Genomic DNA, 13657 nt, shown 5'->3' on the forward strand with positions numbered 1-13657 from the left:
AGCCTGCAATGGCCAAAAGCATGAGCCCAAGTCACCCACGCAAGCAGCTTAGTGCCAGCCCCAGCACTTAGAAGCTTCACGACCAGGTGATGGGGTGGTCTTGGGCTTCTGTGATTCAGTCTCTTTACACTTAAAATGAAATTAAAGTCTGCTATCTTCTAGGATAACTGTGAAGATTAATCCATGCAAATCCCTTGAATTGTGCTCAGTAAGGGGTAGCTATTGTCTAATAACACCAGGTTCCCTTCTGCCTTCCAGTCTTATTCTCTCTCCCTGAAAGAACCTTTCCTGGGACCTCCACCTGCAACTCAGACCCTAGCTGACTCCCCTTGGATCCCCAAGAAAGGTCACTCTCAGAGCATTCTTGAGAATGAGACTGTGGGATCTGGGCAGAAGCATGGAAAGGTCTGAGGGGGGAGGAAGGGCAAACACGGAGAAAGGGAAACCAGGAAAGAGCCTAAGCATGGTCTTGTGAAGATCAGCAGGAATGGCCCTGCTTAGTGGTAGGCCTCTTCCCCCACCCCCCATCACACTGCCAGAGAGTGATTAATTACCAGCAGAATAAATTAGTCTCAGAAATGTTCACCAGTGGGGGTAGGCTGTTGACTTCACCCACAAGGCCCCAAGCCACTACTCCAAGCTCCACCTCAGTGGGCCTCCCAATCTTTCTGCCAAGGCCACCATCTTGGCGGGGACATTTCCTGCCCAAGTGCAGGGCAGAAGTCACAGAAGTAGGGTTGTGGCCCTTCTTCCTGGGGGGCTTCAATTAGCCTGTGTCCCAGTATAGGGCTCTTTCAGCAGAGGTAGGAGAAGGGTCAAGACCCCATTAACAAGAAACCTCAGGGTGGGGAAAGGGTAGATCAGGTGGGTCATTGTCACTGTGGGGCCACCTAGAGGTTAGAAGCAAGGTAGGGGGTGGGTGAGGGGCTGAGGAGGCTAGAGAATCAAAGACCTGGTGGAGTCCTGCCACCAAAGGCAGTCAGTAGGGGTGGGTCGCCCATAGCTACCAGAATCCCATCTCCTACTCCTCGGCTCAAAGTTTCCAGAGCACCGTGAGGGCTGACAAGCACTGGCTCTGAAGCCTGGCGGGATGCATAGATCCAAAGCCTGACCTAGTGGCTCTTGCTTTGTGAAATGGGCATCATTATATCACCAACCTTACAGAGTTGCTACCAGGGTTAAAGGAGACATGGAGTTTAAAGCGCTCAGCCAAACGAGGAATCTGCACAACAATCACCGATTTTGTTCTTACCACCACACGCGCTGGGACTGAGGCCTCCTGCGACTGAGTCTCAATTTTATTCTCAACAACTGGGAAAAGTGAGCGTCTGGACTATGAGCCGGAGAAGGCCGGATCCACACCCTCCCTCCACCCCGGAAGCCGAATAGGGCGCGGGGCACGGAGGTGAGGAGACGGGCCCCAGAGCCCGGCTGGCCGCGGCTTTGCCTTCAGTCGACCACCTGAATCTCTTCTTCTGTCAGGTGGTGCCCGGAGTCCGGTGGGCCGGGGCCCGGGTCGGGGCTGGGGCCTGGGGAGCCATCCAGCCGCTGCAGGCCGCACGGGACTTCGGGGGACAGCGCACTCAGCGAGGCCACGTCGGCGCGCATCTCCTCCACGTCGCGTCTGAGCTTGGCTCGCCGGTTCTGGAACCACGTGACAACCTGTGCGTTGGCCAGACCGAGCCTCGCCGCCAGCCCGTCGCGCTCCGAAGGCGCCAGGTACTTCTGGAAGACGAAGCGTCGCTCCAGCTCCAGCACCTGCTGCGCGGTGAACGCCGTGCGTGACTTTCGCCGCCTGCGGCCGGTCGGGCCGGGGCCCAGCGCACCCGGGGCTGCGCGGCCTGCGAGGATAGGGCGGGGGTCAGTCTCCGGCCTGCGGGACGGGGAAGCTGAGGCGGGCCGAGGGTATGTGTGGTTGGGGACGTAGCTTAAGCCAGGGGCGGGGAGGCAGAGGTGGGAGAAGGCGGACCGGCGCCAGAACCGCAGCCGCTTACCCAACCAGGGTTCAGGCCGAGGGTACTGGGGGGCATAAAGTGAAAGGGGCCACGTGGGTATGGGAGGCCCAGTCTTGAGGGCATCTTGCTGAGGTGAGGGAGTGGAGGGAGGACGGGCCAGAGACGACTTGGCGCAGAGGCAGGCCATCTGGGGCAGGACCTTCGAGGCTTTGGGGCCGGCAACCAGGCGGGGACCGACCATTGTCAAAGTAGGGGCAGCTGGCCCCGGACGATGAGTGCTAACAGGAACCGGACCATGGCCTTCTAGAGACGCATGGGTCATGATGGGCACTCTTGGTTAACACTTGTTTAGTGACACGGCGCCTCCTCCTCCAGCCCAAAAGAGAGGTATGGGGAATCAAAGGGGTAAAGAGAGGCGAAGTACGTGGTCCCTTGATCCCTACCTCCGCAAGGACCTTCTGCTCCTGTGCGTTCTCCTGAAGAGAGCGGCGTGGAGCAGAGCAAGGTCCCCCCCGAGAGGCTCGAACCTCGCCTCCCAGCACTTTCTGCACTGCCCTTGCCCTAGCTCATTCGTTTACAGCCTCCCGCTCAGGCCTTTTGTCTCCTCACAGGTCTCTCTTTGTCGCATTTGGCCCGCCTACGGTGAACGGACCCACGGGGCACTCACTTCTCGACAGGCCGACCCTTCCCCTCGGCGCTGGCAGCCTCCAGGAGCTGCCAGCGAAGCCTGGAAACTATGGACGGGAGGGGAGGATCGGGAGATGCAAGTCCCGGCACGAGAGTTGAGGGCTGGGGGCGGATTAGGGTGGCGGCCAGGGTGAACGAAGGTTCGAGACCCGGACCGGGAGGAGACCCATGGGGAGAAGGTCGAGTCAAAGTGCGTGACCTCGCCGGCGCTGTACCTTCAGAGGACTCCGGAGCGTGCCCGTCGAGTCCGAGGAAAGTTTTACTGGTGAGCTCCTCCAGCGCGCACAGAGGCGACGTGGAACCAGGGCTCGACTCTGGAAGCTGAGACGTAGAAGGTCCTCGGGTAATCCTGCGCGGGCCTAGGATGTCTGCGATGCTGAATAGTGTCCGGGGTGTCCGAGGCTGGGGTCCCGAGTTCATGGCCGGTCAGGTTGTGGCGGTCCCGCCGCCGGCTGCGATCCGCTCCGCAGCTGCCTGGGCCCCAGCAAGCGGCTCCCGATCTGGGCCCCCAGCCTGGGACCCGCCCCCCGCGCTGGGCCCGAGCCCCGTGTGCCCCTCCTCCTGCGCCCCCAACCCCCAACTCGGGGCGGCGCGGTGGGTCTGGAGCTAGTAGATAACCCGGCAGCGGTATTTCTACAGGGTGGGGAGGCTCAGAGAGAAGCCCCAGAACAACCTGCCGTACTGGGCCGCTGAGCTGCTTCGCGCTGCGGGGTGCGGCCCGGTGCACATTCTGGCTGGACCCTTCCTGGACGGCCCCTAGTTTCTGTGTGCCACTGACTCCCCGCCAAGCCGCTGCGCTGGCTCATAAACTAGTCGGCAATAAAATTGCTTCCCCTGGCCCCAGCGGATGGGGATTTGCAAAATTCCGAGGAGGGATACCAGAGCTGAGTGTTCTAGGATGTCCGATCTCTCCTAGGAAGGACCTCAGTCTCCCGACCTAGCCCCCTCGTCCCAGCCCCACCCCTGCGGAACGCTCTTAAAGAGGTCCTGGCGGCTGGAAGTTATTAGTGCGGCGCGAGGGGGCTGGGGGGAACTCGAGACTCGGCAGGACCTGGCCTGGCAGAGTGTCTGCAACCGGGAGCATTGGGGATGCGATGTGGAAGCAAAGGCAGGTGAGCGGACTCCTCTGGCTCTCTGGACCCAGGCCAGGCCACCGCGGCTCAGAGGCCCTGGGAAAGTCAAAACACACGAAGAAGCGGAGGAGACCTGGGCCTCAGGAGAGAGGACACAGCAAATCCAGAGCTAGCACTACTGCCTGGGCTGGGTCTTTGCCAAGGAAGTCTGGCCTCCACAGAGACCCATCAGCCGATCTGTCTTTACCTCCTTATTAAGCTCCTGTAGTTCAAATAAGGATTCCCCAGCCTGGGAAGCCCAGAAACCACTGTGTAGGAGCAGCAATGGGAAGGGCCACTGGTCACGCCTCATAGAAAAGTGACCTGAATGCCAGACTTCATGGACCCAAACAGATCCTGGGACAGAAACCCCTGCCACCTCAGGGACAAACTCTAAAGTCTAGTGTATTCATTCCTTTTTTCTTTTTAAGATATTATTTGAAAGACAGCATGAGGAAGCAGGCTCCCTGCTGAGCCGGGAGCCCGACCTGGGGCTCAATCCCAGGACTCCAGGATCATGACCTGAGCCAAAGACAGACACTTAACCGCTTAACTAACTGAGCCACTCAGGTGCCCCAGGGATATTCATTACTATCCGATTTGTGTCCTTTTCTTTCTTTTCTCCCCCACCTGTTCTAGTACTTAGCTCTCATCTAGGTGAGCACTCCATAGCGCTTCTTTGTAGGAAGAAGGCAGCTCTGGGAGAGGGCTGCTTTACCAGTGGAGGCCCAGGAAGGCATGTTTTGTTCACATAAACATGCCCAAATAGCTAGGGGATTCACAGCTGAGAGAGAAAAGCCCCACCACTCCCAAGGAGCTCACCATCCCTAAGGGACTTGCCTCCACAGGATTCTTCTGGTTTTTTCCAACAGTGCCAAGAAGTCCCTCCTGGACTGGCCATCACATCACCTCTGTAGACCTCTGCACCTCCCACCGCTTGTGCAATGACCCTCGGTGCCTGTTCCTGGGGGGGGGGGGGGCAAGTAGAGCCTGCAGCTGAGGTGCCCTAAACAGAGCTTGGGAGATCTAAGGCACCTGGGCCGAAGACTCTTTAACAAGGACCAGAAGGCGCTTTGATGGTGGGGGTGAGGGAACCTCACATAGCCCGAGGCACTGGCCTGGCCTACCACCAAACAGAGGCGGAGAAACACGGGGCCCTCTTGGTAAGACCCCTCCCTGCTCCCCCAGCCTGAGCAGCACACTCAGCCCAGCGGGCCACTGCTGGGGCAGAGAGCAGAGCCAGGCCACGGCAGAAAACCCAGATGCATCAAGACCTTGCTAATTGGTTACTAATAGGGGGAGGTGGAAAGGGGCCAAGAGAGACCCTCCTGGCTGGAAGCCTCAGTCCTCTGAGGTTTCACTTAATCTGCATTTAAAGAGCGTCTCAGGAGCCTGCTGGAATCGCCTAGCTCAAGTCCCAAGCCTGTCACCAAACAGACACTCATGTGTCCTCTGCAGAGCTTTTAGGTCATCTCTTCCTTGCTCTCAGTTACTAGTGTATTTGTGGGGAGTACCTTCTCTCCTGAAGGGCCTTTGCCTTCCTCCTCTTCCATCTCTCCCGTCTCCTCCCGCCCCCCGCCCCCAGCAACCAGGCTCAAGTAATGCGGTTGGACAACGGAGCTGGGCCATCCTCATTTGGGGGACAAGAAAGAGAAGGAGAGACTGGTAAAGGCAGAAGGCCACCGACAACAGAGCCTGTTAAGGTCAGCCCAGCGGCCAGGGTTGTGTCCAGACGATGGTGAGGCCACAGTAGGGGACTTCTTCCAGCAAAACCTCTGGAACCTGAGCTGGGAAGAAACTAGATCCGCTGATGGGGGTAGGAGGAAGGTGAATGATTAATGAGGGAGATTAAGAGATGAAACCTGGGTTCTGAGTTGGGGGTGGGGAGGAGGTTGTGGAGCTCCGCTGTCGTGTAGGCTTCCCTCACCCATACCTCGCACCCCAGGGTCCAACGCTCCCTGTCCCAGGCCTCCTTCACAGAGAGATTCATAGACACACACACCCACCCCCATCCCCCTCCACCCCCACCTGTGGTGGAGGTTTTCCTCTCTCAGGATTCTCAAGCAACCCCTTGTGGTCTCCCATCTCCTCGGATTCCCCTCATTGATTGTCCTTTCAGACATTGGGTGTCCTCTGCTCCTCCCCGTTATAGAGATCCCCACATTCCAACTTTCACTCCCTCAGAAGATGCCTCTATTCCTATTTAAGGATGCTTTCTCACACCTCTGTTCATCACCCCCTTTCAGATATCCTTTTCCTTGTAGCTCCACCTTCTCCCTCATTCCCTGACACCGTACCTGTCAACCACCTTGCCCACCTCAGCCTCCCACCTGGTGGGTTCCCTGACCCAGGCTCACCCCAAATTGATGCCCCTCTTGGCAGAGATCTGCTCAATAAACCACCTTCAGTCTCCAAATTTCCCTTCCTGCGCATTCCGTTGAATTCTGTGAATGTAAAGGGACGACTGGGGGGATCTTCGGAATAACCCCTTCGGGGAGGTGGAAGGACAAGAACAGTCATAGAGAGGTGCTTGGCCGCCCCTTTAGACCCTTAGGGAAGTCCGTTAGCCAGTGAGAGGGAAGTGTGAGTTAAGGGAGGAAACTCCAGGCAGCGGGGCAGGGCAGGGCAGCCCTTCATCTATCACACTTCAGAGCTTGTTTTCTCTTTCAGAAAATGTTGCAGAAAAGAATTGACTCAGACACTTAACATTTTAGTTTCGTTTCTTGGAGGGCCTTGCTTGGGTCTGTGATCCTGTGGCAGCCCGGTATGCTGGCTCACCGACCCCGTTGTTCTGTGGTTATGGAGGTTGTGTGCACCAGGGGAGTGGCAGGAGACTTGGACCCCATCCTCAACACACACATACACACAGACCCACACACACACACACTGAGACACACACACACACACACTGCTCCACCACCAGTGAAGTCCCTTGGACCCCATCCTCAACACACACATACACACAGACCCACTGCTCCACCACCAGTGAAGTCCCTTTTCCCTCCTTTTCTGCCCAACCCTGGTGCTGGAAGAGACAGGCCAGGATGAGAGGGACTGGTTCTCACCTGGTGGGTTCCCTGCCCCTGTGCCAAAGGTGGGGGCAAATCTCGGTGCCCCTTTCCCCCAGGTGAGTGTGAACAGCTGAAATGGCTAGATGAAAAGGCACGGGGCAAGGGCCAACTCGACCCAGCAAGTGAGGACTGACTGACGCCTCCACCCAGAAGGGCTGCAAGGTCAAGGGCAGCACCCCCTGGAGAAGGCCAGCTGAAAGCTGGCCTCTTTGAACACAACCAAGTGACCAAGCACATTCTCGGTTGCCCAGCTCAAGAGAACTGGGCTTGATTCTCCCCGTGGTGCAGATCTTAACCTGAGTGACCCTGAGGCACGGACTCTGTGAGGTGAGGTGCAAGCCAGGGAGGGGATAAGGGACTCATAAATAGGGGAAGAGCAGTGCTCCGCCCTCAGCCCACAGCTGGCCTGCATCAGTCACCTTGGGAGATGGGAGACGCACTGCAGCTGCCTCTGCCACAGCCGCTGACAGACACAAAGACGGTTCTGCTGAGCTGGGGGTGAGGGGAGGCTGCCTGCTGCACCCCAGATCCCTGACTGAGCACCTTCTGCTGCCCCTTGGCCTCAAGCCATGCGCTGTTAAAAGCCTCATCCTGAGGCCTGGTTCCCAGGTCAGCCTTATCTTCTGACTGGGCCTTCTTGATGCCAAGCTTCGGCCAAGACCCAATCAGACTAGTCCCCAACTCCTGCAGCTGCTTAGGGACCCAAAATATCCTTAGGAGAATTTCTACTCTCTTTCCCCTTCAGCCCACACCTCTGGGGGGGGCGAGGGAGGAGTGGTGGTGGTATTAATTCCTTAAAAATGCCCTTTCACCTGCAAACCCCTGGAGAAAAGCCTCAGTGGGGCATGCTTGAGTGGAGCCCATGCCGTGAGTCTCAGAAGACTGGGGAGGAGCCCAACTGATGCAGATATAATTAACCCCAAACCTCAAGATATATGCTGGTTTAGAGGCAGGCACAAAGGGGTCAAAAAGCCTGGGTTCTGGCTGAGGTGATACTTGGGCCTTGAAAGAACAGCTGGGTATGGGGTGAGGGAGAAGTATTCTAGGCATGAAGTCAGAAACGTGCGACGGTTTGGGAATCATGGAGATTCTGTCAGGCTGAAAGTTCTAAAGTGTCCCCGCCCTGGTCCTCACTGCCCATTACACTTGAGGGCTCTTCCTTGCTTTCTGCAGTCCCTCCACACTGTGCTCTTCTCGTGACCTACAAACTTCATCTGTGTGTAGGGAAGGCCAGGTCTACTGTGCACTGGTCACTATGCTCAGGCCCCTCAAACATGCCCGCTTCCACCCCGGGACACCCCAGTCTCAGACACTCTTAGCCAGTTCACACCATCTTCACAGAATTCCTCCCCTAGGTCTTCTGCCATCCCATCTCTATCCCTGGAAGCTCCATGCCTTCAGCCCTCCCCAGCCATGCACAATGACCACTTTGAATTCACTGGAGTCAGACTTGGGCCCGTAGAAGACTTAGGCTTCAAAGTTGAGTTCTGGCAACATTTATGCTGCGGGCTCCTTTCCCATTCATCCCAGATTCAGCCACAGCCCATTAGCTTCCTTCAGGAACTTCTTCCTCCATCTGTTACTGTCCCAGTCAGACAAGTTTCTGACTACCTTACTGAGAGGCTACAGAACAAGGAGACTGGCTGAATTTATGTTCAGAGCCCAAGGCTCATGGCTGGGCTCATACAGACAAGGAATGTTTGCTGAATTAATCAAGGAAATTAACAGCCTTCCTGCTTTCCTCTTGTTACCTGAAGTTGCCTTTGCTCTCCTGGGCACCACTTCCCTCTCCTCACCCTAGCTTCACCTAATCCAAGTACCTGAAGGCCTACTGAATCCTGTATGGACAAGCATGTCTCCACTCAACACCCTTGTGCTCCCTGTGTCCTAACCCCCTATTTTAAAAAAATTATTCTTATATATTTTTTAGATTCTTTAGAGTTTTCTTTAAAATATATCAATCATTGGGGTGCCTGGGTGGCTCAGTGGGTTAAAGCCTCTGCCTTCGGCTCAGGTCATGATCTCAGGTCCTGGGATCAAGCCCTGCATTGGGCTCTCTGCTCAGCAGGGAGCCTGCTTCCCCGCTCTCTCTGCCTGCCTCTCTGCCTACTTGTGATCTCTCTCTCTGTGTCAAATAAATAAATAAAATATCAATCTCCTTCAGTCCTACAGTGGTCCCTGTCCAACCCTAGCCCTACCCTCACTGCTCTTGAGTTAGGACACCTCCACTCAAACCTGTAGCATATGCTACAAAATTCAGGTACAGTGAGAACTCCCCTCTAGAAAGCCTTCCCTTCACCCCCCCCCCCAAAAAAAAAAAGGCTGGTATGGGTAACCTGGTTCCACTTAGCTCACCTTCTGAGTTTTATATGTGTAGGGTCCTCTACCCCTCTCCTTTGGCAATTCACTGAGGGACCACGGACATAGAGAGGCCCTCCTTCAAGATGAAACTCAGAGGATTTCTGAGGGAAGCAGAACACAGAACAAAGCATGAGTACGTGAAAGGAAGAAAGGAAAAAAAAAAAAAACAGACGCTTTTTAAAGTTTTTATTTCAAAAAATAAAGCCACAGTTTATTTCACATAAATATCTGGGGAAGGAAGGGGACAGGGATGTAGCGGGGGCTTGGCCCCTACCTCCTCTTCTCTTTCACACTGTATTGTAAAAGCAAAGGGGATGGCTAAGGAGAGAACAAGCAGAAGAAGCAGTCAGTGGGAACTTCTTACCCAAAACGCCCCCTCAGCCCATTGCTGCCCTGGGGACTGCCTTGCCCCCAGCTTACCTTGCCGAACCAGCGGGACAGCCATATCTGCTTCATGGTCATGTGATCTGGGAGAACTTCATTGTCAAAAAGGAGCTGTACCTAGGAGGGGAAATGGGGGCACAGCTTTACAAACTGCTCTCTTGGGGTGCCTGGGTGGCTCAGTGGGTTAAGCCTGCCTTCGGCTCAGGTCATGATCTCAGGGTCTTGGGATCGAGCCCCACATCGGGCTCTCTGCTCAGCAGGGAGCCTGCTTTCCCCTCTCTCTCTCTGCCTGCTTCTCTGCCTACTTGTGATCTCTTGCTCTGTCAAATAAATAAATAAAATTTAAAAAAAACAAAAAACTGCTCTCTCATGTAGGTCAAGAACTACTATGGTATACTACAGATTCCATCCCTCCCTTTCAACCCCTTCCTTCCCCAAAAACCTACTGTAGAAATACTCACATGCTGGGGATTTAGCATTAAGCGGTGACACAGGACCCTCCGGAGATGACGAACTTCAGCTCTAACAGAACATCGGACGTATTTGTTCTGGGTACAGGGATGGAAGGCAAGAGGAAAGGTGTGTCAGGGAAGGGCCACAGGGAAGTGAGTGTCCTTAGAGAGGTCCACCCCTCAGCCCCTCTCACCTGCAGGATGCTTTTATTCTTGTCTTTGCCAGAACTGGGGGAAACAGACACAAGTTAGGGAGTCTGATCCTTCCCAGTTCCCACCCAGCACTATGGTATACTCTATTCAAGGGAACAGACACTCCCTCACTGCAAGCCCCTCCCTGGTTCTGAGTCACTGACTGTTACTGCAGACAGTTCAGGACCTGCTCCTTACCTCAGCCGTTCCAGGCACAGGCTCAACTGCTCATCATAGCGATAGTAGTGGGCTTTTGAGTGGTCAAAGCTGCTGAAAGGGAGGCCGAGGTTGCTCAGGGCTGGCTCTAAGAAAGAGTAGTGAGGACAGTGGCACAGATTCCATATTCCTTTTCCCCCAGAGAGCAAAACTGGGTAAGAGGGATGTTCTGGGGGCTTTTTCTTACCCTCCTGCTGCCAAGGGACATACCTTCCCCACTGGGTTGGGTGACCCGGTCCAAGCCTCGGGACTGGTAGAATTCTCGAATCCGTTTCTCTTCACCTAGAAGGGAGGGGAGTGTGGGAAATACAGTATTAGCCCTCCCTCATACTTTGTCCCCATGACTGTCAACCTCTTTACCTATGTGATTCCCACCAAAGCCCTTGTCATCTCCAGCATCAGTCCTCTAGAGGCCCCTCAAAGTTAGGTTGGTCACTCACTGTCTTGTAACCCAGGCACTAGCTTGTACACGATGTCCTGCATGACCCGGTCCAGTTTGAGGTTCAGCAGTGGCTGTGTCTCGTGGATCTTGATGTTGCACATGGGGCAGTACTTACTGGTTTGGAGGTACTTCACAATACAACTCTTGCAGACTGCAGGAAGAAAAAAACAGACTCTTGGTCCCTCTGGGGATGGGGTTCGTGCGCTGGGTGGGGTGCCTGGGTGGTTGGGGCAGGCAGCCAGCAGTGTGGCAACGGGCTTGGTGGGGACTAGGGCCTGGAAGAACCAGCCAGGGTCCACGGCACTCACACGTATGAAGACACTCTGTGATGGTGGTAGCATCCACGAAGTAGCCAGCGCACAGGCAGCACACGATGTGCTCATTCAGGTCTTTGATCTTTACTCGGACCTCCTCCTGCGGATCCACTCTCCGTCACCGATCACCCCCTCCAACCCCAATCATACGCCTTTCCAGCTCGGGAGATGCCTTTCAACAAACCCCACGGCCAAGTCTCGCACCCCGCGCGGTCCGCAAGGGATTAGTTCCCGGGAGCGGACACTCCCCCTCCGCCCAGCAGGGGGCTCCGCGCCCAGCGGGGGCTCTCTTCACTTGGACTAGCCCTACCTTCCTTTCCCAGGGGAGACTACACGACGTGGGCGGCACAATGCGCAAGCGTCCTAGCTCGGAGTTTGGCAACCCGACCGCAATCGCGCAGGCGCATTGGGCACCCTGTCTCTGCGCAGGCGCACTGGGCGCCAGGCCAGCCACCGCCCGTCCTCCAGCCGGCCCGAGTTCGCACCGCTAGCCGACCACAGCAGTAACCCTGCCGCCCCTGCACCTCGTTCCGTAGCGGGTCCATCTTGTACACTGACTGGAGCTGGTTCCGAAGCCTCATCGCGATCGCAATCTGGCCCCCCTGAGGAGACGCCATCTTAAAGGCTGATCCCGGCCTGCCACTTCCGGTGCCGCCTGCGGGGCGGGACTTGTCGCCCAGCAACGAGGGCTTAGGTCTTTTCGGATTCGCTGGCCCTCTGTAAGGCCCCGCCCATGTCCCTTTCTCCCCGTGTGCTCACCTGAGCCCCACTGGCCCCTCCCCCTCCTCAATCCGTAATTAGGGAGGGGGGTTGTGGGGAGGGGGGTCTTATCTCACAGACCTCTTGTAGTAATCATCACAATAGACCCTACCCTACCCCGGGACTAACTTTTGGAGCCAGCAAAAGACTGCCCCCTTCTATCCCAAAGGGCCCAGCGGTCTCCGCCCGCCGCCGATCAGGGTCGTAGATCTCCCGTCACCAGGACCCCGCTAGAGAAACCCCTCCTGGGTCCTTTCCTCGTACTGTAGCCGTCGTCGGCTGACGCGTCCACGTTACGGATCTTCATCCGGATGGCAGGCCTTCTCCCGGCTCCGCGGCGGGAGTTTCTGCGGGCTTTGCGGAGTCTCGGAGAGGGTGGCGGGGAGGGAGAGACCCTCAGGGACTTGGTGTAGCGATCTTATTCGCCCCCCCTCTCCCCTGCCGCCGGGGCTTGTGGAGGGGAAGGGGGGGCAGACCCCGGTTAATGATGATGATTCAATCATCGGCGCCTGCGGAGGCCTGGGACAGACTAATGCAGAGCAGATGCCGAAGGAGGAGGGGAGGAGGATTGGGACACTACGGCACATAGACACGCCGAAGCAGCAAGAGACTGCAGTAGCCCAGCCTCGTACTCAGGAGAAAATCTTAGGAGCTCTAGACCTTGTACACCGCGATCTCTGGGTACTTCCAGTGGGACCGAAAACCAAGGATAAGTTTACTGTGAAGTATTAACATCAGGTGTAGTTGGGACACTCAAGGGAGTAATCCCAGTGGAGACCACCGAGGGCGGTCTTTCTTTCTGGAAGAAGTGGGACTTTGTGTGGGCACAATTTAGAGAATAGGGTTGGAATGCATGGATAAGAAGTATGGTGGGAAAAGAGAAAAAGGCAGAGTGAAGGGCAATGACTGGAAACACGGACAGGAAGAAGCCACGGCGTGGATTTGAGAGTAGTGATACAAGCAAGACCTCATGGAGCTGGGACTTTAGCCTAAGGGCAATAGGGAGCTAGCAGACATTTTTTTGAAGGGAGGGAGTTACCCTATGAAAGAAACATTTTTGCTCATTTATTTTTGAATAATTGGAGTGGATAAGCAGCAAGAAAATATGAGATGAGTGATTTTTAAATCAACCCCTTCTCACTACAACCACTACTTACTTACCTCCCTAGTCCAAGATCCCATCATCTGTCCTCTGGATGATTGATTGCAGTGGCTTCTGGCCGGCTTTCCTTGCTCCATGTTTCCATATGAATAAAAAGGATATAAGGAAAGTTTTTTGAGTTGATGGATGTGTTTGTTATCTTGATTGTGATGGCTTCATGTGTGTACATATACACTTTTATACACTTTAAACATGTACAGTTTATTGTATGTTAATTTACCCTAAGAAACTTATTTTTAAAAAGCATTATATTTTAAAATCAGGCATCTTGGGACGCCTGGGTGGCTCAGTTGGTTGAACAGCTGCCTTCGGCTCAGGTCATGATCCCAGCGTCCTGGGATCGAGTCCCACATCGGGCTCCTTGCTCCGCAGGGAGCCTGCTTCTCCCTCTGTCTCTGCCTGCCATTCTGTCTGCCTGTGCTCGCTCTCGCTCCCTCTCTCTGACAAATAAATAAAAAAATAAAATAAAATCAGGCATCTTTTCCTTAACCTAATAGCTTCCATTTTAAGACTAAAAGCCCAAGTCCTATAATGCTTCAAGGCCTTGCAT

At 55.3% G+C, this 13657-nt stretch overlaps 2 protein-coding genes and 1 long non-coding RNA gene across 3 annotated transcripts; 1 reads left to right on the plus strand and 2 right to left on the minus strand.

Annotated features, from left to right (window-relative positions):
- Positions 1–1264: 1264 nt before the first annotated feature.
- LBX2 (ladybird homeobox 2) lies at positions 1265–9284 on the minus strand. The gene is made up of 2 exons (XM_059188164.1): positions 2858–9284; positions 1265–1841 (listed from the first exon to the last, which is right to left on the minus strand). Exons 1-2 carry the CDS (start codon positions 3060–3062, stop codon positions 1450–1452), a joined length of 597 nt encoding a protein of 198 aa, XP_059044147.1. The 5' UTR covers positions 3063–9284; the 3' UTR covers positions 1265–1449.
- Positions 9285–9357: 73 nt separating this feature from the next.
- On the minus strand, positions 9358–11839 carry PCGF1 (polycomb group ring finger 1). Its single transcript, XM_059188163.1, has 9 exons — positions 11711–11839; positions 11181–11286; positions 10871–11023; positions 10641–10712; positions 10413–10518; positions 10217–10250; positions 10032–10118; positions 9607–9687; positions 9358–9504 (listed from the first exon to the last, which is right to left on the minus strand). Exons 1-9 carry the CDS (start codon positions 11801–11803, stop codon positions 9457–9459), a joined length of 780 nt encoding a protein of 259 aa, XP_059044146.1. The 5' UTR covers positions 11804–11839; the 3' UTR covers positions 9358–9456.
- Positions 11773–13219, plus strand: LOC131840344 (uncharacterized). Its single transcript, XR_009357317.1, has 2 exons — positions 11773–11905; positions 12115–13219. It is a non-coding gene; the product is annotated as an uncharacterized LOC131840344 (long non-coding RNA).
- Positions 13220–13657: the final 438 nt, after the last annotated feature.

The sequence above is a fragment of the Mustela lutreola genome, chromosome 9 (genome assembly GCF_030435805.1).
Source record: "Mustela lutreola isolate mMusLut2 chromosome 9, mMusLut2.pri, whole genome shotgun sequence".
NCBI lineage: Eukaryota > Metazoa > Chordata > Mammalia > Carnivora > Mustelidae > Mustela > Mustela lutreola.